This window comes from Mauremys reevesii, linkage group 22 (genome assembly GCF_016161935.1).
Source record: "Mauremys reevesii isolate NIE-2019 linkage group 22, ASM1616193v1, whole genome shotgun sequence".
NCBI classification, from domain to species: domain Eukaryota; kingdom Metazoa; phylum Chordata; order Testudines; family Geoemydidae; genus Mauremys; species Mauremys reevesii.
This window is the reverse complement of record NC_052644.1, coordinates 5,135,573-5,162,474: the sequence shown is the minus strand read 5'-3', so window position 1 is coordinate 5,162,474 and position 26,902 is coordinate 5,135,573. Positions and strand designations below refer to the sequence as shown.

The 26,902-nt window shown below is 51.5% G+C and overlaps 1 protein-coding gene and 1 pseudogene across 4 annotated transcripts; both read right to left on the bottom strand.

Annotated features, from left to right (window-relative positions):
* Positions 1-77: 77 nt before the first annotated feature.
* SLC1A5 (solute carrier family 1 member 5) lies at positions 78-26,902 on the bottom strand. 4 transcript variants are annotated; one of them, XM_039510488.1, is made up of 9 exons: positions 21,237-21,476; positions 17,176-17,513; positions 9,664-9,706; positions 8,393-8,479; positions 7,144-7,310; positions 4,322-4,555; positions 3,260-3,454; positions 1,768-1,902; positions 78-765 (listed from the first exon to the last, which is right to left on the bottom strand). In XM_039510488.1, the coding sequence occupies exons 2-9, from the start codon at positions 17,220-17,222 to the stop codon at positions 528-530; spliced, it is 1,146 nt and encodes a 381-aa protein (XP_039366422.1). In that variant the 5' UTR covers positions 17,223-17,513; positions 21,237-21,476; the 3' UTR covers positions 78-527. The 4 variants fall into 4 exon arrangements, with proteins under 4 accessions (XP_039366422.1, XP_039366425.1, XP_039366421.1 ...); XM_039510491.1 differs by having other exon boundaries at positions 17,199-17,513; XM_039510487.1 differs by lacking the exons at positions 17,176-17,513; positions 21,237-21,476 and adding an exon at positions 26,206-26,902.
* LOC120388978 lies at positions 19,606-19,783 on the bottom strand (annotated as a pseudogene).

Below are 26,902 nucleotides of genomic sequence, written 5' to 3'. Positions count from 1 at the left end.
CGCGAGCCAGCCGGCCTCCACTCGAGCAGCCGAGCGCACAACGGAAAGTGGCGTTACCCGTCATTCAAGAAACGCCGGATGCTTCAGCACATTTAAAGCGCAGGGAGGCCAGTTCAGGTGCTTTGCTTGGTCCAGAAAATTAACAGGAAGGGGGCAAGGGTGGAGGGCAGCCAGCAGAAGGTCAGAGGCAAGGAGTGATTGAAGAGGCCCCTGAGCCAGTACAGGCTGCAGCCCCCGTGTCAGGAGAATGGGATCGACACAGAAAAGGAATAAGAGGTGAGGCTGGAAGCCCAGCCTAGATTCCGGCTCCCTGAACACAAGTCAGATTGGTGGGTGTCAGGGGGTCACTCTAGAGAGCTGTCAGGATTGTCTCGAGCTAATCAGCCCCCTCACCGAGACTGCCTCTGCCCAGGAGGTTCACGGCTTAAGAAAACCGGAAGTGGCCCGTTTCTGCCCTGATTGACATCTTTAAAAAGGAACCCTACAAAAGGAAAAGTCTCCGACCAGGACCACGCTCCGGGCGCTGATTACATCACAGACTCCTTCTCGCAGGAGCCACCGGCAGCCAGCAGGATGGGCCCGTCTCTCTTGATCAGTGGGGAGCCTTCCTCCTCGCCTGGAACCTTGCTGGGGCCCAGGGACTCAGTCTTGATCTCCACCAGCTCCTCGGCTTCCGCCTTCCCCATTGTCCTCTCTGTGTACACCTGCAGGAGGCCGGCTCCAAAGGCGTCTCCTTCCACGTTGAGGACGGTGCAGGTGCGGTCCCTGAACAAAACACAGGCGGATCGGTGGGTGAGCAGACAGGCGACAGCAGGGAGTCAGACACTGCTCCCCAGCTCTGAACCAGGGGCAGGTGCTTCAGTGCCACCAGAGACGGCAGCCCAGCGCCACCACAGCCCCTGCCCAACAACCCAGAGCCCTTCACGCAGCTCTTGACCTCTGGTTGGGCTGGATGCTGGCTTGGCGTGACTGTGGCAGATGCCACCAGAGGATTTCTAGAGCAGGTGCTGCACCCTGCAGGATACACCCTTGTGCCCCAGGGCACATCCCATTCAGAGCTGGGATTTGCTCCAAGCTGGTCCCCCTCAATCAGGCTTTTTAGCTGCTAGGCCCGGAGTGTTCAGACATGGGGAAGTAGCACCAAGCCCCACTAACCAGGCCAGCTAGTTCCCTAGCTCACCTTGGACAGGAGCCAGCATCAGCCTCCTCGCACTGATCGTGCCCACGACCGAGACACACTCCTCAGTCCTGACCTCCCCACTCCCCTCCCACGCAAGGGCAACCTCGCAGGCATCTGCCCCAAAGGCTGCTCCCGTTGGAGACTAACCCACGCACCCCCTTGCTTCAGCTGCCCACTGGCAAAGCGACACTGCACTGTGCCGCGGGGCTTGTCTACGTGGCACCGTCCCTTCCCCTTTGAGAGCAGGTGGGGCTGCGCGGCAGGCGAACGCAGCAACCACAGCCTTGCAGAGCCTGAGCTGCAGGCCAGCCAAAGGAACGGCCCTGTCCAAGCGGAGACAGCTTATGGGGAGTGCAGCCTTGTGTCACTTTGCCCAGGGCTCTCCCCGTGCGCGATTGCTCTCAGCTGCTTTAACCTGCTCTGCTGAGGCTGCGGAAACGTAGGGGGCCCCCGGGAAGCGGATTCCCATGGACCTAGCCAGCCGGCCCATTCCAGGCAGCTGCACCCACCGAGCCCCTCAGACGGATCCGTCTGTTCTACCCCATACAGCCCGCGTCAGTGTCTTTGCCCTCCTGTCCTGCCCTTACACAAGCCAGTCCACAGCCAGAATGAGGGAGATGTCATTGGTTGGCAGCCCGATGGCTTCCAGGATGATGGCGAGGGTGAGGACGCCACCAGCAGGGATCCCCGCTGCCCCTACGCTGGAGGCTGTAGCTGTGACACTGCAAGGGGGAGGGGGGGAGCGGGGGAGGGAGAGGGAGAGAGAGAGAGAGAGAGAGAGAACAGACACGTCACTAGTGCAACAACTCACTCACACTCACAACTCCCCTGGGGCGCTTATTCTCATTGTGCAGATGGGGAAACTGAGGCACAGAGGGGCCAAGTGACTTGCCCAAGGTCACAGAGTCTGTGGTGGAGCTGAGACTTGAACCCAGGTATCCCAAGTCCTTGGGTAGTGCCCTAAACACGTGATCCTTGAGTTGAGTACGCGGCCAAGGGATGTGTGTCAGCACTGCTCAGAGAAGGGACCTCCCAGCAGCACAACCAGCCAGTGACAGGCCCCACGCCAGCCAGCAAAGCCAAGGGCAGAGTGAGCTCTTCCCCTTCCACCCACTGCTGGGGAGGAGCGTGGGCAGCATCTCTCGGCCAAGGAGGAAGCATCCGGCTCTAATGAGCCACGGGACCATCTGATCACTGACCCTCTGGTCCCCTTGTGTGATCTGTACCGGATGGATCGGCACGGCTCAGCGCCCCGCACTCACAGGCAACGGCATATCCCAGTCTGACTCAGTGCCCACGCTTGGACGGGGGTTCGGGGCTGGGGCAGAGGAGTTGGGTGAAGTGAAAGCTCCTACGACAACAGCTCATCTGTGCCTGAGCTCAGACAGCGACCGTATCCCAAACATCGCCCCAGCAGTGTCTGTACCGGGGAAACACAGACACAACCCAGGCGTGAAGGTCGCTTTTTAAGAGCACAGCGTGGCGGGTGTGGGGGGTGGAGATGGGCTCCCCAAGCTCCTGGATTGCCAAGACCTGGGAGTGATGCAGAGGCAGGACATTCAGCCTCTTGGCTGCTAACCCTTGTAACACGCACTGGTTAGTGCCAGGGCTCAGCTAGTCATTCACTGAGCTCAGTTATAAAACAGAATCAGCTTCCTGCCGTGAGCCAGCGTCACATAAATCTCCTCTGGTCTCGGCAGCAAGCTCATGACCACATTTTTCCTATGTGAGGCAAGCAGGGAGATTCCCAGTTTCCGGCAGAAAGCCGCAAGAGGAAGGGGAACAGCCGGGTGGGGCCAGACAACGGTGCCTGGCAGTTAGATCAAGAACCTGGGAGTTAGGACTCTCGCCTCTGGGCAGAAGCACGGTCTCATGATTTGAGATGGAGACAGGACACCTGGGTTCTATTCCAAGCCCTGCCACCGCTTGGCAAGTCCCATCACCTCCCTGTGCCTCAGGACCCCCCCTCGCCCTGTGCAAGCCAGAGCTAATAACCAGCCCAGCTCTCGGAGTGGGGTGGGGCAGATTCTGTGGCTCGGTGTTTTAGTGCCAGAGCAGGGTGCGGGCTGCCCCACTCACAGGATGGTGATGACCTGGATGAAGTTGAGCGGGATGTTGTTCAGCTGGGCGATGAAGACGGCCGCCACGCATTGGAAGAGGGCAGCCCCGTCCATGTTGACCGTGGCCCCGATGGGCAGGATGAAGCGGCTGATGTGCTTGGAGACGCCGTTGTTCTCCTCAACGCACTTCATCATCAGCGGCAGCGTGGCAGAGCTGTGGAGAGAGCAGAGCGTGTACGCTGAGTCCTCACGCACCAGGCCTTGAGCCAAGTGTGTACGTAAGGGCAGGCAACCCCCCAGCTGTAGGGAGGGGCCAATGCAGAACTTCCTAATAGATCCACAGGCCCCCTTCCCTGTGGGAGAAGGGCACCCGTAGGCTGCGCTACAAATGGGAAACAGCCCCCACCAAGTTTGTTACCTCCTTGGTCTATATGTTCTGCTGCGCAGCAGCCAAAGCCAGGTGCTTCACAGGAGAATGAATGCACCTCACTTAACAGAAGCAAGTTGCTTCCTGACCCCAGTGAAGTGTTTATGCCCTGAAGCCCAAGGATGGAGAGCCCTACTTACTGCATCCTCCCTAGGATATGATTCTACTGCCCAGAAAAACCTGAGTACTTTTCTTGACTCTTAAAGATACTAGACTGCTAAGTATCATGCAGCAGTGAGTTCTACAGGTTAACACAACGCTGTGGCTGCAAGTTAAGCGTTGCTGAGCAACCACAAACCCAGCAGGAGTCAATGGGAGTAGCTGCAGCCCAGGACCGCTGAAGAGGAGGTAGCATTTTCCTCGACTTTCAGCATAATCAAGTACTGTCTCTGGTTCTTGTATCACATAAAAAGATTGTTGGGTTCAGTATGCGAGCAACAGGGTGGTTTTGGGATGGTGAAGTCAGACTGGATAAGCTGGTGGGCCCTTCTGGCCTTGGACTCTATGAAGGGACCTTCTAACAACCCCAGTATCTATCACCCTCTCTCCTTGCCAGGCCGAGCAGCCAGGGCCTCCCTGATCTGATGGAAGCCTCCCTGTGAGAGGTTTACTCAAGCCCCTAAGCACCTGTGCCCTCAGCTAGCATTGCCATACCTGGAGGAGGTGCCGAAGGCAGTGGCCAGCGCTGTGAAGATGCCCCAGAGGAACCTGTAGGGGTTCTTGCGTGTGAAGATGAAGTAGATAACTGGGAGGAGGATGAAGCCGTGGATGAAGTGCCCTAAGATACAGCAGAAGATGTACTTGCCCAGGCTGGTGAAGAGAACCACCACATCCTCCATCTCCACAATCTTGCCAGCCACCAGGAACATGATACCAAGGGGAGCGTACCTAAGGGCAGGAGAGACCAGTGAAGACAGGCAGACCCCCTCAGCCACTATGGCAGGACAGTGATGCCAGCCAGCATAGGACATTTGCAAACAATGACCAATTAACACCTCCCAGAGGTTGGCAATTATCCTCATTTTGTAGATGGGAAAAGCCAGGTTAAGGGTCTTACCCCAGATCTGCGTGCAGTGGCCAAGCCAGGATGAGAACCCAGGAGTCCTGGCTTCCAGGCTCAGATCCTCAAAGATATTCAAGCTCCCTAACTTCCACCGAAATCTGGGACAAATCCCTTTCTTAGTTCATGCTACTTCTCATTGGTCAGGAGGAATCCACATCTCCTGAAGCAAGTCTGCCCAGCACATGCTGCTCGTGAGTGGAGAGAAGGTTACATCAGAATGGCCATACTGGGTCAGACCAAAAGTCCACATAGCCTAGTATCCTGTCTTCTGACAGTGGCCAATGCCAAATGCTTCAGAGGGAACGAACAGAACAGTGCAATTATCAAGTGATCCATCCCGGTATCCAGTCCCAGCTTCTGGCAGTCAGAGGTTTAGGGACACCAGGAGCACGGGGTTGTGCCCGTGACCATACTGGCTAGTAGCCATCGATGGACCTATCCACCAGGAACTTCTCTCATTCTTTTTTGAGCCCAGTTATACTTTTGGCCTTCACAGCATCCCCTGGCAATGAGTTGCACAGGTTGACTATGCACTGGATGAAGAAGTACTTCCTTTTGTTTTAAACCTGCTGCCTATTAATATCATTGGGTGACCGTCTGGTCCTTGTGTCATGGGAAGAGGTAAATAATACCTCCTTATCCACTTTCTCCACACCATTCAAGATTTTTCAGACCTCTATCATTTCTTCCCTTAGTCATCTCTCAGCCTCAGTCAGGCTTTTTAATTTCTCCTCGTATGGAAGCTGTTCCACTCCCCCAATCATTTTTGTTGCCCATTTCTGTACCTTTTCTAATTCTAATATATCTTTTTTGAGATGGGGCGATCAGAACTACATCTAATAGTCAAGGTGTGGCGTACTATGGATTTATATAGTGGCATTATAATATTTTCTGTCTGATTATCTATCCCTTTCCCAATATTTTGACTGCAGATGCACACTGAGCAGATGTTTTCAGAGAACTATCCACAATGACCCCAAGATCTCTTTCTTGAGTGGTGACAGCTAATTTAGACCCCATCATTTTGTATGTATAGTTGGGATTGTGTTTTCCAATGTGCTTTACTTTGCATTTATCAACACTAAATTTCATCTGCCATTTTGATGCCCAGTCACCCAGTTTTGTGAGATCCTTCTGTATCTCTTCACAGTCTGCTATGGACTTAACTGTCTTGAGTAATTTTGTACTATCTGCAAATTTTGCAACCTCACTGACCATCCCTTTCTCCAGATCATTTATGAAGGTGTTGAACAGCACTGATCCCAGTACCGACCCCTGGGGGACTCCGGTATTTACCCTTTCTCCACTGTGACAACTGACCATTTATTCCTACCCTTTGTTTTCTGTCTTTTAACCACTTACTGATCCACGGGAGGCCCATCCCTCTTATCCCAGGACAGCTTACATTGCTTAAGAACCTTTGGTGAGGGACCTTGTCAAAGGCTTTCTGAAAGTCCAAATACATCAAGAGCACTCACTGGGGCAGGATCCCAGGAGAAGCGGATAAGGAGTCCAGCCATAGCCAGGAGGACTTTTGCTGATCCTTGCTGTCCACTCCTCAAGCCCAGAGAGAGGATTCTATTTTTTGCCCTTTCCGGTCCAGAGATGTGAGCATCAGACCCTTCCAGAAGCAAAGAACCCCACAACCCGCTAATGGTCCCCCCATTCAACTAGGGAAAAAACTCCCATGATCCTTCCACTCCCATCTCACACTACACCATAGTGTTTCCAATACAGCAAGTCATTTACCCATCTCCCAACAGTGCAGGAAGAACAGGAACATCCAGCTGCTAGGAGGAGGCAGAGTGGGGTGTAAGCACTAACGCATAGTCACTGCTACACCCGGCATATTGGCACACCGGGAAAGAAAGTGCCAACAACCGCATCCAAGAGCAGCTGCTGTATAATATTACGCCCCCGGCATGTGTCTGACCCGAGGTCAGCAGAGCAGGGATAGGTTCTATTTGTGGCTCTGCAGATGACTCTCCACCTTGGATGAATCACTTTACATCTCCCTTTCTGTAATCAGGCTCACATCCAGTTCTTGGAGGGTCTGAGAGCAAGGCACTAACTCTACGTACTAGTGAGTGAGCCCAGCTCTTCCAGAGTGAGGATGTTAACGAATTAGCACTGAGACAAGTGGAATGGTCTATGATACACCAGTCTCCATTACAGCACAGAATCGCCACACAGCTGTCTGAGCAGCTTGGTAGAGTCCCATCACCGGCTCATCTAGCTCCATAATTATCCCCACGGGCCTTTGCATCCACTCCCCGCCCCCCACCTCTGGCTATCTACCCTGGGCGACGCACTACAGGAGACAGTCTTATCACCAAGTTACCAGTCACTGCCCACCCCTCACTGAATCAACCCCCTTCTCCCCCAATAGGTGCAACTAGCTGCCCTTTCATACCACATGATCCAGGCGACCAGCACCATGGTGGCTTCATTGAAGGAGTTGAAGAACTTTATCAGGTTCTCCCCCTCGGGCCCAAGCTTCCGCAGAGCGATCCCAAAGACAATGGCAAAAACCACCAAACCCAGGATGTTCATCCCTTCCACCTCATCTCCCAGGGGAACCTGAGCAGAGAAGAGATCAACATTTGTCATCAGAGGAACAAGATAGCTCAGAGAAGACAACAGACCAGGGAACAGAGAAAGGCTCTAGCTATTTGCGGATGCTTGACAGGCATGAGTTTGGCAAGGAAGGAGAGCCTTGTAGAACTTTAGCCATCAGTACTTTAAGGTCTCAGAAGGCTGGAGAACCTGGAGAGGTGACCTCCCTGCATTTGCGAGGCACAGACACACGCACTGCCTGGGTCTTGTCTTTGCAATTCTCTGCCCAGCACTCACACTACTGTACTGTCTGTACAGTCATGAGCCTCCATAGCAGACCATGCTGGGTGGCATCTCCAGGAATAAGGGAGATGGTCTGGATAGCATTTGTGAAGGTTGGCATCATACATAGAGTCCTTCCATGACCACCTGACTGAGGACAAAGGGGAGCAGTGGGAACGGCCTGTTCTCAGATTCATGTTCTTAGAACATATCTATCCAGTCACCATCCAATTTAAAAAAAAAACGGGGCTTCATCTTTGGGCAACAGCACCATGTCTGTACTAAGGAGGCCTGTCCGGCTCTCCCAGGGGTTCCTTGGACACAGCTGGGAAGGGAACAGAGCAGGATGCAAAGCCTCTAGTTCTGAGAGACTATTACGTCCAGACCATGAAGAAGCTCCCTGCAACTATGTCCTATTCCAGAGCAAGGGAGAAGAGGTCAATGGGGCACCAGCAGTGTCCTAGTCACAGACAAGGAGGAATTAGGGTGGGACTGGAGAGTTCCCGTCTGGACAGGACTCTTAGCACCAAGTCCCCTCCAATCCGAACAGAGACAACAGCTTAGCGGATTTAGATGGTCCCACCCCAACTGGGCCACTAACCAATCCCATATGAACAAATGGGACCAACTCAGGGCAGCCTAGTCTCTGGCTCTGCTGTAAAGCAGAGGCCTGCGTGTGCAGCTTCTGACAAGGGGTTGGGAGGACAGCAGTTTCACCTGCTCCCTGTGTTCTTAGCAGCAGAGGCAAGCCTGAAGGTTCATCTCAGCAGGGATCAGACCAGAGCGGCTTGTAGCAGCGCCGTTCCCCCAGATGAGGTTCTTACCTTCTCCTCTGTGACAGTTTCATTGAAAACTCCCAGCTCATCGGTGATGTTCTTCCTGGTCACCACCAGCTTGTAGTGGGTAGCATACTGGAGAGACAAAAGGGGAGATAAACTGCTTCACCTGTGTCTTGTAGGCCCCCAACCCGTGTGGGGTTAGTCACAAGATAGGCTGAGATGGAAAAACCCGTCCAATGTTGTTTAATGGCCAACAGGGTGGAGGAGTGTGCGCTCAGAAGGAAGTTAGGGGTCACACTGTACAGCATAGTGACCAGTTACACTTTAGTTACACTGCAATTACATCTATAACCGCAGCATAATTGCCACAAATGAATATAACCCAAAGGTTAGCGCTGTGACAGATTTGCTTATGACCCCCTTGTTCCATTAGCAGTAACTGCACCTGCCAAACAACATTGTATGTAAACCCTGCAATTACCACAGTGCTTACACTGAGGCCTTCACCTGCTATCCAAATCCTATAACCAGGTGCTTAGCCACAGAGCTTGCCAGTTCCCAGGTGTATTTTTAGAATCCAGGTGCATTAGATGCACTGCAGTGCGAGCAGTCAGTTCCCACACAATGGAGAAGGGGTCCATTTACGTCCCCATCTGGGATTTGCCTTGGTTGTTAACATAATTCTCAGCCTGAGTTCCCCCACCACCCCACCCACCTGAGCTTAGCTCTCTTTTAAGGGCTCTCTCCCTCTCTAAAGGGCACGCACTGATTGTCCTTTTTCAGTCTCAGGAGGCCGTCAGATACCATGGCAGACCCATTACAAGAACCTGGAGAGACTGATCTACCTGATCCTAATTCAGAGTGACACAGCAAAACCACCACTGTATCTCTAGAGCAGGCATTATGCACCCAACAGGTTCATCGTTTATTCTCTTCCCAGATGCCCCACTGTGCTAGGTGCTGTATAAACATATTTAGGGCACTTCTCGCCCACGCTAAGCCTATGGAAGGCAGCTCTTGAGAGTCCTGCAATACACCACTGGATTCAGTGCTGGGGAGCTGGCTGCCAGCAACATACACAAAACAGGGCACCATCTGTAGTATGAAAACTGGGGAACACACTAGGTTCCAGCTACACTACTGAACTGCGACGGGACTGTTCTGCCCCCAACACGGAGGAGATCTGCAGTGCAGGTGGCATTAGGACGGCCTCCTATACTTGGACAACCAGCCCAATGACAGTTTCTAGATCGGTTATTAAGGGGAGACCTGCGGGACAAAGCACAGCGTGTGGGATGATGCAGCGAGTCACTTACCGAGCGGAATGTCGCCGACACCAGGTTGGAAGGGAAGATGTTCCTGTGGAGAAGGAAAAGATTTAGACAGCGAAGCTTCAGAGAAATACAAGGTCACTAAATCGGCCCCCTTTGCATTAGAGATCTCAGAGCAAAGGTTTGTCTATACAGGAAAGTTACATCTAGTTTGTTCACTCTCAGTACCTTGAATTAACCGTATAGAATTGAAGTACGCAGCACGGAGCCGTTATGTCACCTTAAGGTACAACCCTTGTTAATTACTGCAGCCACACAGCTCTGCAGTTGTTCAAATGAAGCAGGTAGCGTTCTGGACAGCTATCTCCATAGTGCCAAGTTCTGCCGCTCAACTCAATGCTCTAGGATTTTTCTTGCATTGAATAGTGGGAAGCCTCCCAGAACCTAGAGGACTTCTGAGATTTGGGGAAGGAGATCTGAGAAACACACCCCCTCCAAACATCCCATAATTCATCTGTATGTTGCCAGTGCCATTTTCAAACTGCTAATCAGGCCACCCTGGGGACACATGGAGCACCGTGCTCATGTCAGGATGAGGCACGTATACTGGCAGTCACTCAGCCGACAGGTCTGGGACAGTGGGTTTGGATGTTGCAGTGACACGGCCACTGAGGGGGAGATGAGGAAATCCAGCAGTTACTTCAGCAGGGCATTGAACTGGAGCAGCCTTCCCAAGTGCACTGCTGTTTTGGGGCTTGGTCAACAAGCGCAGATGGGAGGACAGGACAGTGCTGCAGAATGGGGCTGACCAGCAGTAGCTGCAGCAGCCTACGCTCCTAGAGATCTCTGCAGAGCTCACCCTGGAGCAGCAGAAGCCCAACATGAGAATTCCCCTCTGCACAGAGAAGTGTGGGGCCATTTGGAAGCTCATCTCCTCCCCCCTCCACTACTAGTGGTCAACACTTAGTGATTTGGAGTTTTGTTTTGGGGGTGGAGAAAGAGAAATCAGCTGCTTAGGCTGGTCTTGTGGGGGGGGCGGTGCAAGGTATTAACAGGATGCTACTGCCCCAGGACAAAGTTTGGCAATGCCTTTGCATGGATGGGGGGCCTGCATGGTACAGGGGCAACTGCTACCAGATCAGTGCCTTTTCTTTGCACCACCCCCACACCCCAGGCCAGAGATTTTGATGAAAATGGTGCTGCAAAGCCTGGCTGATCCCTGGGCAAAGTTCACCAATATTAACAAGGGCTGCAGAGCAGCTGCAAAATGACAGTGGGACGTGCGTTTGGAAGAGCGAAGGGAAAGCAGCCATGGCACCGAGCCAGGCTGGCTATTTCTCCTCATCGTATACCTTGTGCAGAACACAGCAAACGCTCATCACAAAACACCCATGAGCCAGGGAAGAGAACCTAGACAAGAGGTGGAGAGAATTTCTCAACATTCTAGACCATCGCTGAGAAAACATGTCCAAGAGTCCAGGGAAACAGGAGCAGTGATGCAATCGTGCTCCTACACTGAGGCCAAGGGATAGTCTGAGGTAATAAATGCGCTGCAACTAAAACAGTGACTCACATGTTTGTGCACTGGTTTTATTAAGAACTCATATGATGGAGGAAAGTTATATAAGTGATGTAATAGAATGTCCCAGCCAAGCTGGACGAAAAGACCCATTGAGTTAAAAAGTAACACCCACCACAAACACACTACTCCTTTAATAAAAGAAACCCAGACAGTTAACTAAGAATGTAGACCACAGAAGTGTGGCACACCCAGCCTAGGGGGCGCTCACAATCTCCTGGAGGAGGGGCACTCAGGCCTATCCTGCTGCAGAGGGTTGAGTGAGGTCTTTCCCACATCAGTGGTCCCAATGTGGTGTGTTCCACATAGTTGACAGGGCAGGGCAAGATTTCGGGGCAGTGCTTGACCTTTGCTACAAAAAATCTCCATCATGTCCCTTTCCGGGGCCACACGCTCTCCTATAAGCCTCCACCCTTCTGCCTTCATAGGCTGCAAGCACTGGTTCCCTGAAGGTTTCCTCTTATCTCCGACAATGAGGAAGAGACTTGAGCTAATTTTATTGGTGCCAGGACCCTGGATGCACAGGCCATGGAAACCAGCTGCTGAGGGCAATCAGAATGATCACATGTATTCTCCCAGTGCTAGTCCCCATACCAATAGTGAGAAAACATTGCTTCTCCCTCAGATTTCAGAATGCCCTTCCCCTCTTCTCTTCCCACTTGTATAGCCCTCTAGCAGTGCTGGGTAGGGGGCAGGTAAGTATTAGCCTGCAGGGGTGCTTAGCCCATCCTCATGTTGGAGAACTGGCCTCAGGCAGTCTGGTTCTAGAAGGCAATGGGCAAACCTAGGAGAGATGCAGCGCTGCTATTCCTGAGGATGGGGTCTGCCCAGCTGCTGCAGGAATAGAAGGAGACTACTAGCGCTACAGGGCGTATATGGCCATGAAACGTGCGCTAAAGCACAGCGTTCCCTCTGCCTTAATTTTTTTTTTTTTTATGAACAAGTGTAAAAAAATAAACCTTTACAGCAACTAAACAAAGGTTAACGGCCTGTAGGAGGTGATAGGAAGTGCCTTGTGATTCTGGAATGGCTCCATAAGCTGATTTTGGCCATTTACCTCATACAGTTTAATTGTATCTTCACTTGAAGTGCACTGGAACAACCTGGGACCCAGAGTACAGTTCCTGCTGGAGCTGCTGCTACAACAAGCATAAACTGTGTACGAGTAACCCCCGCCATGGCACTGGCTGTGGTATTTGTTATTTTATAGCTTTAAGTCTCTGGCAGAGGTGCCCTTTTGAGCATAGAGGAGGATGGATGATAACTTCTGACGGTTTGTCTTTGAGCTCTGCTCAGTTCAGAGGACAGCTGGTACCCAGAAGAGCTGTTTAACGCTCCCTAGATAGTTGTATTGTAACATGGCACATAATATGGGTACACCTCCCCCCCACAGCACGGTGAAACTGACTGCTGGTAGATCTCTCCTCCATGGCAGCTTCAGTCAGGCTGCACACAGAGGGTTCTTGTGTGAACTCTGCACATGTGTCACACAGTTCTTGTCTACCCAGGAAGACCTCCTCTGGATTAGACCCCATGGTGGGGAACAGACCCTAGACATCTTGGATATTGTCATGCTGCCTTGGATGCTTTGTAGAAAACGGCCCCTAAGAATGTCATCACAGGAGTCCAGTCCCATTACCTACCCCTATGATGAGCATTACTGGAGACCCTGTTCTCATCCCTTCCTTTCAGGTACCTCTGACAGAGCCCCTTTCCTCTGGCTGGGCACTGGAACCAGGCCTGGCACTGCCCCCTCATCTCAGTGTCTTGTAGATGTCTGCAGTCCAATGCTGGACACTGCAAGCAGACTCAGGTGGTCTCCAGGTCTCCTGGAAATACAGGGCATGAACTCACCCCTACCTGGTACTGTAGAGGGGCAAAGCTGGCTGAATGCCACCACAGAGTATGCATCCAATCAAGATGAGCCCAAAGCAGCACAGACAGGCCAATCCAGCTGTGAAGCAGTGCAGGAGGAATGCCAGCAGCAGAGTAGTTAGGAATGCATCCATGTGACCCTTAACCAGACAAACTGTAAAGTGGAGTCACTCCTGTTCTAAATAGGATTCACTAGAACAGCCTGATCTGGCAACATCTCTTTAGACAAGCCCTGACTCTCAACCCCAGTGAGCTTCTAGCCATTTTACAAAATCAGAGATCAAGTGCTTCTTCCAAGGCTGCAGTGTCAACACTGGGGATAGAACCCAGAAGTCCTGACATGGAGGCTTTGGACCTGGCCTGTTTGCATGGCTTTTCGGGTTCCTTGCTAGCAGCACAATACCTGGTTAGAAAAAGAGCAGGAACCTGCAATGCCCTTTGTGCTCAGAACTCAGTGACGTCCTTACGAGTTAGGGTAGGGAGTGGTAGGTGTGCGCCAAGATGGACTTGCACTGGAGTGATATTCTCACCTGAAAGCCACTAAAGGATGGCACCATGGAACCCCACATTTGTAAGGTCTCCCCTATCCCAGTGGGCTCACTTTACACATTACAGTAGCACAGAGGTCACAACTGATTTAGGGAGTCCCACTGTGTTGTGACCAGTACCTGCATCTAGCAAACGGGGAAACCAAGGCACTGCGTTGGGGCAGGGAGAAGAGAAGTGACTCGCCCAAGGTCACCCAGCAAGTCACTGGCAGATCTGGAACTAGAACCCAGGTCCCAAGTCCCAATCCAGTGGGCCATGCTTCTTCATTCCTTCTTACAATCATCAGGTTGACTAATTTTCCAAGGGAAGCACATTGTCATCTGCAGCAATGTTTTTGTTGGATTGGAACTTAGTAGACAATTCTGTTGATCTGAGGAGAGAGTTGGAATCCAGGCTGCTCTCTGAGTTAACAGGGTGCTAAGAACTCCATCACCTGATGACAGGACCATATTATAAAGGAATTTTTAGTAACAGCTCCCCTGCTCTCCCCCCCGACCCCTTTATCAGAGGTTTGGCACAAAGGCAATATTTGTATTTGCCTCACAAGTTGTTCATGGGGCCTTTTCATGCGCCTTTGTCACTTTCATTTAGTAGAGATCTGTCTGATCAGATCATCCACTCCGGTGAGCCACTAGACAACAGAATGACTGTTCCCAGCAGAGTAAATACCAGCTTAGCGGCGTATCCTGGAGCATGCTACACTGCACCTAACTAGTTGTTTCAGATATCCGGATCCATCACCTCTTTCCCTGACGGTTGCAGTTTCTATTGTTGCCTTTGATTAGATAAAGGAATTTATGCCTGGCACCCAGAAGGCAGTTGTGATACCCACTCTATGGATACACCCAACATACATGCCTCTGTCCTCTACACATCTCTCTATCTGCAAGAGACACAACCTCTTTGCTTCCTACCTAGAGGAGACAAAACACTTGCCTCACTGGGGAGCTGCCAGGGTTGAGAACACTGCACAGACCTTTGACACACTAGGTAGATTGGCAAGTTTCTATAGGAATAATTCCTTTGGTCAGTTCCACACAGTTGTATGTTACATTGTGCTTGACCCATCAGCCCCTCATTGATCCTTTGGGTCCCACCACCTTCCTCTAAACATACTGACCAGCCCTCTTAGTTAAGGATCACCCATAGATCTGTCTTACCTCCTCCAGGGAATTGAGTAGTATAGCTTGGACAAGATTAGACCCAACACTACATCCCCTGACTATCAGAACCACCTCTTTTCTCTCCGCACCTCCCATCCCTGCAAGGATCTCCAAGCTCTTTGAACCCATTCATTTAACTGCAAAATGAAGGCCAATAGCTTAGCAGGATTTATAAGAGAATTAGATGATCATAAGGATAAGTAGGATATCCAGAGTTGGTCATTAATATTAAAAGCCAGGAGCTTTGGAAGAGATAACACCCTTCCTTGCTCCAGGGGTAAGTCAGCTTCTAACTTTTGGGGTCAGAGGATAGTTTCTCTGGGGGCAGGTTATCCCAACATTGCTGGGTTTCTTGGACCTGACTCTAAAGCAGCTGGCACTGGGTTCAGTGGAAAGAATGGGTTAGATGGGCCCCTGATCTGATGCAGTCTGGCAATTCCTGATTTCAGAGATGGGGAAAACTGAGGCCCAGACAAGGGATGGTGGCTCGCTCAAGGTCACACTGCAAGCGAGTGGCAGAGATGAGAATTGAACCCTGGAGTCCTGACTCCCAAAGCTGCACCTCAGCCACACAGAACAGGGCTTTATTCTCCCTGGGCAATGTGACACTAACAGCTACTTCCATCAGATATTTTAGATGAGATCAGGGAGAGGGGATTTCCCCTGGTAGAGCCAGCAATTCCCAAGGCTGAAAGCAGACCTGAATGATCTGTGCCTCTACAGCTGAGGTGGGCTGAAGAGTAACCCAGGCACTTTGCGCTGCATTCACATCCCAGTCCAAACCCAGCTTCTCCCAGCACACATGGAGAAGCTTGGCTGAGAGACTCCATCATGGGCCAGCACAACCCCTTGGGGCAGTGGGGAGATGCCTGCATCCTCTCTGCCAGCAGCCGGCCCTGAAACACGAATCCAAACAGCAGTCACATGGGGCCGCCACAATCAAACTCCAGCGATTGCCACATTCCAACACAGGACTGGTTCTAAAGGGAGCGACTGCATTTCGCCCACAAGAGAACTATCCTGATCAAAAACAAACATGGCATGAGCCCAGCTCAGCCCTAGCTGGGAGGCGGGTGGGTAGGGGGGACTGTTCCCCCCCCTCCTCCATTGGAAGGGGCTTACCCACCCCAGAGGTAAAGGGAGTATTCAGGCAGGCTCTGGAAAGAGAAGTATATGGCTGCCATTCTTGTGATCCTCTTAAGGACACAACACCCTGTCCCCAAGTTACCCAAAGACAGGAGCCAGCTTTCCTCTCAAAGCGCAGCTACTAAGTACCAAAAGCAACAAAGCTCCGCAGACTCCGCTGTCATGTGCCCCCAGCTAATCCTGCACAATAGGGCTAGTGAGAGCCTTCCTGCCAAATTCCCAGAGCGCTGCCATGGACTGCGCTAGGGATCTAGTTCCCAGTCACCCTCCTTTACAGGACTCCCCAACCAGTCACAGAGCCCAGCATAAGGGGCAGGGTGATACTCTGCACATGTACAGAGCTCTACTCCAGCACAGGGGTCTCCTGCAGCAGCTTCTGTCCCTGCTGGTCTCAATCCCATGGGGAGAAGGGCACATTCATTAGAGCGCCATTCTTCACCGACTGACCGTCTGAATTCATACCCTGCATTCATGGCACTCATTCCCCTCTGCAAGGGGTCAGATCCCGCTAAGTAGACGCGCCAGTTGAACTGGAGTTTGAGCAGCCTTAACTGGTCCCATCCACAACAACATAGGACTGGTTTATGCTGGCTGAAAAGGACAACCGGGGGAAAACTCATAGGGCCCAACTATTGCCCTTGTGACTCGTTCTCACTAGTGCAAAGCATCAGTGAACCACCACCAGATCAGCATGGTGGCATGTCACTATGTGCACTGAGGTGAGCGACTGTACAAGATCCCACAAGCAAACTGTACAAGATCCCACAAGCAACAGAATCAGGTCCCAGATGTCTGAAGTGGTTCCGTTTTTTTCCATTCAAACCAAGAAGCGGCTTTCTAGCCTCGTCTCTTCCCTTTATAGCCTCTGCAGGCCCAGCCCCAACCCCACCACCTGCAGCTAGAGACCATATTTTACCAGACTTCCTGTTTCTTAGCTTCCCCATCTTGTACAATGGCGTTAATAGCCCTGCCCGGCCTCCCCAGAAGAGGGGACGATACTGATAACGGAGCACTCATGCTCTAATAACCTAAGCCATAAGATCAGGATTTCACATCCAATCTTATCAGCCCCTGCTCCAACTCTAGGTAGGTCTCCTAGCTCTGATGTTTGCGTGATAATTCTCACACTGGGTCCAGCTGACTTTTACAATTAAGCAGTAGTGTGGATCAGCCCTTAAGTCTATGTAACTTATGTCGCTATGGGGCTGTAAAAGACACACACCCTCCCCGAGCACCATAAATTACATCGATCTAAGTGCTTGCCACACCAGCGCTACATCTCCTGCTGACATAGCTTCTCACGGAGGTGGAGTAATTTTGCTGACTGGAGAGTGCCGATGCGCTTCAGCAGATGTGCTACAGCTGCGCTGTTGTAGCGCTCCAGTGTAGACTTGCCCTTGGGCTCAGGAAGGCAGTAGATCGTCCACAAACATGTCAGAGCATCCCAGGCCAGCATCTCTCCTCCTCACATTCCCCAGGATCAATAGGCCACGGTTTCCTTCTGTTTCCACCCAAGCTGTTAGGAAGGCTTCTCTGAGCACAAGCCAGTCTGTGCAGCTGATTCAGATGAGTGCTGGTTAGAACTAGTGAAAAAATAGAGGAGATTGTTGGTGTCTGATGGCAGGAAATTTAACTGGTTGTTAAGATGGAGTCTACACATTTCTGAAACTTCTAGTCCCTTGGCAGAAATAATGGGAGAAAACCCCTCGCTCTGGACAAGCGGAAGCCCAGCGGGAACATTTCTCTGGCTCTCCCAGGGCGGTGTCTGTGTCAGAGCTTCCAGTAGCAGGGATAAGGTCTTTGATCTTTTATAACTAAGCGCACACAGATGCTTTGATACAATCACACATCTCAGTGCAGGAAGCCTAGCAAGTAGGGACAGACTAACATCCTCAAGCTTCTCTGATTTAATCTCAAAATAAAGTGCTATCCTGCCACCCCCAGAGACTGAAGCGCTTCCTGTATCCCCAGGGCAGGTATAGCGCAGGCAAAGGCAGGATGACCACACACCCAGGCATGCCTCAGCCAGCAGCACTAATTGTGTGGCAATACCTACAGTGTACAGCAGTGCTTTTCATCTGTAGAGCTCAATGCACTTTACAAAGGTCTGTACCATTCACCCCCCATTTTATAGAGGGGGAAACTGAGGCACAGAGAGAGGAAGTGGCCTGGGCAAGGTAATCCAGCAAGCCAGTGAGAGTGAACAGAACACAGGTCTACAGCACACCAGTGCAGTGCTCTAACCACCAGGCCACACTGCCTCCCAGAAGGGTCCTCAGCTCTGTCAGTTGCTCGCTCACTCACTCCCCCTCTTCTGATCAGGATGGCAGAGCCTAGAGCAGTGGTCTCCAAACTTTTTTGATTGCGCACCCCTATCAGTAAAAAAATTGAGCATGCACCCCCTGCCATGCACCAAATAAAAAGAAGCATGCTCCTCCTGCTGCACACCCCCAAGGATCTTCTTGCGCACCCCACTTTGGAAACCACTGGCCTAGAGGATCCAAACACGCTGTAGGGATCATCCATTTTCCTGGGAGCAAAGCGGAGAGGAAGCAGTTTATTCAGATGTGCCCAGGTGCCCTTGGATGGGCATTTTGATCTGTTCAGTTCTGACTGTGTACACAGTTCTCCTTTGAAAGAGGCTTCAGCACAGCTTCCAGTGGGGGAGGGAAAGCGCGGGATTAGGGGTCATGAACAGGACTAATAATGCCAGCAGTAATCGTTGGATATAGATACCTGCCTGCTAGAACTGAGCTGAGACCACACTTATTTCACACTGCTGAGCAGCCATAAGAGGGCAAACAGATGTTCAACCCATGTCAGATTCAAACCAGAAGATTTCAGATCCCAGCTGCTGCTGCCTGTTCTAACCCCTCCGGATAAACATGTTTACGATGTCACTTGGCACTAGGGAGGATTTAGCATACTCAAGACACATGGAGCAAAGTCCTGGTTAAAAAACAAACCACAAAACAGGATCACTGAAGATTAGTGAAATGCCAGGAAATTCCAATGTAAAGCCAATGACTCTGTCCTCAATTCCCCCTTGCTGCAAAGGGATGAGATGGAGCCTATTAATGACAAAAGATCTGCCTTAAGGAAGTCCAGCGCTGCAGTTTTGGGTGCAGCCTTATCTTAGCCCTTGGCTACACTTGAGAATTACAGCGCTGGTGGTGGCTTTACAGCGCTGTAACTCACTCCCCGTCCACACTGGCAAGGCACATACAGCGCTGTATCTCCCTGGCTACAGCGCTGCATGTACTCCACGAGAGGAATAAAGAGAACAGCGCTGGTGCTGCAGCGCTGGGGTGCCAGTGTAAACAGTGATTAATCTTACTGTGCTGTAACTGACCTCCGGAACCTCCCCATAATGCTTTTAAGTAAAGATTACACTCTGTTTTGTTGTGATGCCTCTGTTTTGTTGTGAACCCAGCGGCTTATCTAAAAAAACAAACACAGCTACTGTTTGCTGTGAATGAGGCAGGCAGGGGGATCCCTTTGGAATGTCCACAGCTAGTGTTTGCTTGAGGAGAGAACAACACAGCGGGCGGGTGGGGTCCATTTTGGAGCAGCTGCTTATCTGGTCTGTGAGGAAAAAACAAAGAGGGCTATTTGCATTTAGTGAATGAGAGAGGGGTGGGGGAAGAGGTCAGAATTCCCCCCCCCCCCCCAAGAAGGAGAAGCACTGGTCCTGGAGACACTGCAATACCAGGTCAATGCATGGGGTGGACAGAGCAAGCTCCTATACCATCCCCTTGTTTTAAAAATCAATTTAACATACAGTTCTCAAATAAAGGACCTATCAGATATTAAACTGATAAGAACAGACACTACACTTTGATTTGCAAGGCAGGGAGCTGACACAGTGTCGGCTCCAAAAATCCAATTTCCCTCTCTCCCCCACGCTCCCTGTCACACTCCACCGCACCCCACCCCTCTTTTGAAAAGCACTTGAACGCTGGGATAGCTCCCCATAATGCACCACTCCCAACACCACTGCAAATGCTGCAAATGTGACCACAGTATGCTGGTAGCGGTCAGCGTGGACACACTGCAGCGCTTTCCCTACACAGCTGTACGAAGACAGCTCTAACTCCCAGCGCTGTACAGCTGCAAGTGTAGCCATACCCTCAGGTATCTCTTCCACTTCTAACGGATGTCTCAAGTGGGCAGCAGTTTTGCATGAGCAGAACCATTGACATCTGTCTAAATTTGTGCTGCCACCCAGCTGACACTCCTATAGTTGATGGGAACCTGTCCATTTACCAATCACATTGGCCCAAATCCCACCCCTCCACCATCCTACTCTTGCTACAGACACCCAAGATCACGATTGTTAGAACAAGTTCTTTGCCTCTTTTGGGCATCTCATTGCTCTCTGAAGTTTCACTGTCACACCTGTGAGCTATTACCAGCTCTGTGTGAGAGTCAGACATAAAACTCTTTAAAGACTGTAATGCCCACAAATTGGCTGGGAGGGAAGAGCAGTGAGAAAAGATTCAGGACAGTTACAGGACCCAAAATAACCTTTCTAAACTTATTTAGCTTGGTCTAATCAATTTAAACGCTCCTTTTGACCTGGGTCCTGTGGACAACTAGGCACGAGCCAGCCACTTCAGGAAAAAATGGTCCATTGGTTACAACATGAAAGCTGGCACCCCAAGTCCCAGCCCAATTCCCTGCTCCACCACAGACTTCCTGTGTGACCTCAGACAAGTCAGTTGGCCTCTCTGTGCCTCATTCCCCCATCCCCTCAATGTGGGGTAATAGTCCTGTGCCCTACAGGGGGATTCTGGGGGTAGATACATTAGACCATGAAGCACTTTGAGAGCTGACGAGAAGCACTCCATAAGGAATTGTCAGTTCATGCAGAGTGCACAGGCCCTTCATTGGGCAGAGCACCATGGCTGAATGGGACCACTGGGTTCTGCCACATAGGTCTGCGTATTTGTTTTGGGAACAGATTTAACGGTGGCTTTTTAAAAAAAAGACACAAATTCCCCTTATGCTGGATTACTGTCACTTATGAAAGCTACAGAGTCAATTCCAGCTGCAGCAGAATGCACATTGTAATCACAGCCAGCCACTCCAAGCCCATTTACGACTGTGCTTGAAGAGTTTGGACAGTTAAAGCAATTTATATTAGTTTAAGCTACCAATCCCATGGCAGCCTCTGGGGCCTGCCTAGTGTCAGCCAGCTGCAGTATTCATTTACACACAGCCTCAAAAAAAAGATCAATGCAGACTTGACCTGAGCGACAGCAGCAGAGCCAGGAATAAAATCCAGGAGTCCAATATCTACTCACCTCCAAATCTGGCAGTAAATTGGAGAGAGAAAGCATGCAAACCCCATTAAGTATCAGATGCATGAGTGACGATCCCTTTCTCTAAGCTGTGCGTGGTTTTATCTCAGCATTTGTTTTGCCCAGAAGTTTTGGTTTAAGGTAGTCCTTTTTGGCTCATGTAGAACAGGTGCTATCCTGGGCAAGGAGGTAAGTGTCCACGACAAGTAGCAACTGGGTAAAGCAGAAAGTGTCTACCCAGCCTAGCTATCACCAAATACGCTATTCTAGAACAGCTGTGTGTGGACACACTATTCCAGAATAGTTACGCTTTCTTGGCCCTGCAGATGGGGGAGCGAGCATAGAGATCTAGTTTGAACTCTTCTTTGCCACTAGAGAAGGCCTGATGCAGAAAGCCCAGCTGGGCTCTTTAGATTCTCCTTAGCTTGTTCATCATCTTTTGGCTTTAAAAAAAAAAAAAAAAGTTGTTTGATCTGGAATCAGCAAGTTTCAGACAGACCACACCACCAGTTAGTCATTTTTCTGCTGAACACTTCACTGGAAAGGCTCCAAAGGGGAGCGTCTTAGAGGAGACTGGATAATTAGAGTTAATGATCAGAGTTGCCCCTCTGGTCTGACCAGCTGGCCAATATCCAGGGCCCAGCAAGGTCATTTCTATTAGGAGGAGAAATAGATGAGTCAGTGTTCTTGGTACCTTGTTTATTCACAACATCCAAAGCCCTGTTTCCGAGCAGGCAGTTTCTTTGCTCTGAAATTCCTCAGCCTGCCACTCTAGCATGCTCTATACCAAAGAAGCTTCCCCTGAGGGTCATGCTCACAATTCCTTGTCCTGGTTCTCTGCATCCAACACCAACTCTTAGCTCCTTCATTGGCAACTCAGTCCACACAACTTTACTCTGACCTGCCATGCATCCTAGTGCCTTTGGTGTTAGTCCCCCCCAATGACAGGGCCTTGTCTCCACAAACAGTTTTCCTGCTGCAAACAAAATAAAGACCTACCCACCCACTTTTTCTTCTTTTTTTTTTTTTGGGACAGTGAAGACATAGTTCAAGGATTTGTCTATACACAGAGTTCTAGAAGGACAGCTATTGAGCTTTGAATCCACAACATACTTGAATCTAAATTAACATTCAAATGCAGCCATGCTCCAGGAGTACTTGGTGAACCCACAGGCTTTAACAAGGGTTGGGATTGTCTTTGGATCCCAGCCACACCTGCTGGCACCCAGGAGCACCTTGCGGCATAACAGCAATAGAGAGTTACAATTCCACCTATTTGAACTCTGACAAAGGCACTGGCATTGGCAATAGGCAGGTCGAGATTTCTCCTCTTTCGTAAGAGCCATTTGCATCCCTGATCCAGACTCAGCCAAGCAACTAAAGCATTGGCACCCTTAACTCACCCTTGCAAAAGGCAAGGAAACAACCTACACTTGGGCTGCTATTTCTGATTTACAAACACAGGCAACAAGACTATTTTGTTTGGGTTAATTAACCCTCTCACCTTCCCCCCCCCCACTATTCTAGTGGTGCTCCCCAAAGACCACCGACTTCTTGTGCTGCCCTCAGGGCATAGATAAAGCTACATCGATGTCTTTACCCCACAGGAGCTCCTAAGAGCTATTTTTAGCCTTTTTTCTAGACTTGAGGCAGACAGCTTCATTTTAGACGTTAACCCATGCTTGACAGTTCAAAGCTCTGCTTTACCATCCCCCTACCCAGCCTCCGCATGGCTAGTGCTGGAATGCCTGCCCAGAGCAGTGCTCCGGTCTCAACCCCACCCTATGCAGCACTTGCTTTGCCTGGCAGCAGACTCAACACACAGTCAACATTGCATCAGACAGACAGGACTCCACCTACTTCAAACCCCGGCATCTCCTAAAGACAGGACCAGTGGTGACTCCCCCTCTGTTTGGTTTGGTCCCTGAAAAAGCCAGGGCATCTAATGCAAGCTACATTTTCATTCCGCTGAAGTGAGGGAGTTTCAGCATAAGACACGGGCTTACATGGAAGCTAGCCACTGGCAGAGCACTATGTTGGAGCCCTTTGGCAAGAGATGGCTTCAGTAGCTAGCTTGCTAGCCCCGAGCCACATAAAAAGCCCATAAAGAACCCAAAGAGACTGTTCAAATGTCAGTTCGTGTGACTCATTTCACATGAATCATGCATGAATCAAGACATTATGCTTTTGCCAGGAAGAGAGGAAATTCTGACAGGCTGTTCCAATGAAGGGAGAAGATTCAGGCTGTTAAGGACACAGCAGCACCTCGGCCACGAAGCCAACAAGACCAGAGTAGTTCGGAGCAAGTGTCCAAACCACAGCTAGCTAGTTCTCTGGCCAATAGGCATGACACTCCAAGTGTGGGGCTAGGACATAAGTCATCTATACAGGGGTGTTAGTTGATGGAAGACTCCTGCAACAAGAAATTTCTGTTCATCCATCAAAACAGGAACAGGGCATCTGATTTAAGCATATAAATAGACACAAATGAAGCATAAGAGCTTGCAGCTATTGCAAAGCTTGGTCATCTCTCACATTGGGGCTCCATGACTGGCAGTGCAGTGATCAAAGATATTGCACTGGCCAACACAGACAATAGCCAATGCTAGTGTTCATCCTCCCCCGCCACGCATCAGCTCTCACAGACACAAGGAGCAGCCTGTTACCACAACAGGCTCTCTCCATCAGCAACAAGCCTGACTCCTTCACTCTGTCAAAATGCCAGTCCAGGCTAGCGGCTCAACCAATCCCAACTCCCACCTGACAGACTCAGGATGTCAGATTTATACCAGACAACATGGTCGTCACCCCAGATTTCAAACCAATCCGTTCACAAAGAGCCTTTGCATTCATCAGTTGTGATCTGGGGTTATTTGTCCTCCAAGTCAACTCCCTTGGCATGAAGTTAGTATGAAAGATGCTACAGAAGGCTGGTCTTTGTGGTTCTAATCCCCTCTCTGCCACAGCCTGCATGACTGTAGGCAAGTCACAACATAGGAATAATCCCTACCTCCCGGTCTGGGTGGAGCAGGGATGTGATCTAGTTATTTGTATAATTCAGAAACAAAGAACGTTTGATGGTTCAGGAGGTCAGTCAGCTTTGCCTGCATTGCCTCTGCCCTTGGGGTGGGTTAGGGCTATACTCATTCAGCAGCAAGTTACAGGTTTTGTGACAATTCTCTTCCTTATGGGCTGCATGCCACTTCTCTCGTCCCCAGCTACCAAGGAGAGACTTGAATTCAACCACCTAACTGTGACTCAGCAGATTCAATGGGCAGATGGTCCCTGTTCCAGGCAACTGCTATCACAAATAGACTCTCCCTACTAGGCTTTTTGTTAAAAGCTATGAAGAAAAAAAAAACCTGCCCTTAACCCTTGGAGAGAGACTGAGAGATGCCATCATGTTTCTCACAGTGGCAGGCTGCTACATAGCAGTCTGCAACCAGATCGGGAATATCTACTGCAAATGGACCATACTGACTGCAACTGAGACCCTGAAAAGAGTAAAGCCCTGGTAGAGAGTGTCAGCATCTGACACAGCCCAGAGGGATCTCTCCCTTTTATACTTTGGCAACACTTGTATAGCTTGACATGCCAACTGAGTATTAATGAATTAACAGCCTAGAGGCCAGGCTGCCTCTGCATACATACACCATGAGGAAGAGGATGTCGGTAACAGACATGTGGCATTTATGTCACACGCAATATGCAGGCCGTGTTGAATCAGAAGTGTTCGGAGACTATCACATTCCTCTGGCCTCCTGTTGGATCTCCCATCAATACTACGTGGCTTGAAGTGCCAATCAGGTCTTTACAAGCTTCCCATAGGATCCAGGTTGCTGGACCTAAGTAGCAAAAAGACTTTCCACAGCAAGCATTTAACATGCCTTCAGCAAGGGGGGGGGGGGGGGAGAGGAGGAGGAAAAGAGGATGGAGTTGGGAGCAGGACACAGGACTGGAAGTCAGCAGCTCCAAGTTCCATGCCCAGCTCTGCCATAAACTTGCTTGATGACCTGCCCAAGATACCTACACTGTATCCCAGTTTCCCCAACCGTACTGGGAAAAGAGGCAGGGAGACTAAAGTCATTCTTGGGATCTCCAGATGGAGGGAGTGCTGTGCAGGTGGCAAGTCACATTCTCATCCAACATTTCTTGCTTATCTTTCACCCTAGCATGTTACAAACTCTCAACCAACCAGACACTGAAGGGGCCCCCAAGAGTGTTAGTTACCACTGGACAGGACAGGAGTCTGAAGGTAGAACAAGGTTAGTAGAAAGCCTTTGAGGTTAGTTCAGAGCGGCAGTTTAAGGCAGTTGCCTTAGAGCAGGTTCTACTCTGTATATATAGGACAGTACCCAACATGGGGCTTTAATGTCTAATGGGGGGGGGGGGGACTGCATGCAACTCAGTGTCCCTGTTCAGAAGCATAAGAAGCTACGTGGGTGGCTGTGATGCCAGGGAGGCCACCAACCAGAATAGGGTAAAAGGGAATGAGCATAATTCCCCTCTCCACCACCTGCAACCGGAGCCCCCATCTGTCCTATCCAGGCCTTGGAGCAGCCACCATCACCGGGCTAGGAGGGGAGGAAGACCCACCCCACCCCATCCACCTGAAAGGCGACTCAGGTAGCTTGGGTAGCAAAGGCACCTTCAGGTGAAGGAAGGGATCTGCAGCCCCCCCCCCCCCCGGTACGGAGCTGGAGCCGGGATGGAATCAGCAGGGCCAGCCGGGACTTGGGTCCCTCCTAGATCCGGGGTGGAGGACAGAACGACACGTGTCCGTTTCCTCTTCGCTACCGGATCATGGTCTTGCCTAAGACACAGGCCGCCACGTTCCCCAGCTCCCCCCAGACACCAGCGCCGAGTTATGTACAGCGCCGTCCCCCGCCCGTGTTCCCTGCTCCCGTTCCCCCCCACACGCATCATCTACCCCAGGGAACACGTGGCTCCCGCCCCCTCCCCAGCGCCTCACCTGATGAGATCCAGGAAGGAGTCCGCCACCTCCTTGGCCTCGGGCACGGCTCCGCCCCCCTCGCCCCCTAGGCTGGGCGCCGCGGCCCCCTCCCCGGGCCGGATGATGAAGGCCAGGCTGACCCCGATGGCCGAGGCCAGCAGCGTGGTGAGCAGGAAGAAGAGCATGGCCCAGCCCCCCAGGCGGCCCAGGGCGGCGGGGTCCAGGCTGGCGGCGCCGGAGACCAGGCTGCAGACCACCAGCGGCAGGATGATCATCTTCAGCAGGCGCAGCAGCAGCTCGCCGGGGAAGGAGAAGGCGAGGACCCCGGCGCGGCTCAGCCCGCCCGGCACCTGCCGCACGCCGAGCCCCACCGCCACCCCGGCCAGCACCCCGGCCACCGTCAGCAGCACCAGCAGGTTGGCGCGCAGGCAGCCCCGCACGCGGGCGGCCTTGGAGGGGGAGCCCGGCGCGGGGAAGACGGCCCCGTTGCCGGCGTCCTGCGGGCCGATCTCCCCGTTGGAGGCGCCCTTCTCCCCGGCATCTCGGAGGCGCACGCGGTCCCTGCACGCGGCCATGGCCCCCAGGGAGCGTCGGGTCCCGATGCGCGGGGGGCGGGCGGGTGGAGGAGCCTAGAGACCGCGCGCGAGCGCCTCGAGCTGCGGCGCGCGCTGCCGGCGTGGGTGAATAGGGAAGCGTAGAGCTAGCGGCGGGGCTT

Excerpts from the sequence above, each read along its gene's own strand:
- SLC1A5 (XM_039510487.1), bottom strand. The coding sequence starts at position 26,762 with ATGGCCGCGTGCAGGGACCGCGTGCGCCTCCGAGATGCCGGGGAGAAG. Across the intron at positions 4,556-7,143 it reads CTGGTCGCCTGGATCATGTG|GTACGCTCCCCTTGGTATCA; the intron begins GTATGAAAGGGC and ends TCCTGCCCTTAG. Across the intron at positions 1,903-3,259 it reads ATCCAGGTCATCACCATCCT|TGTCACAGCTACAGCCTCCA; the intron begins GTGAGTGGGGCA and ends TCCCCCTTGCAG.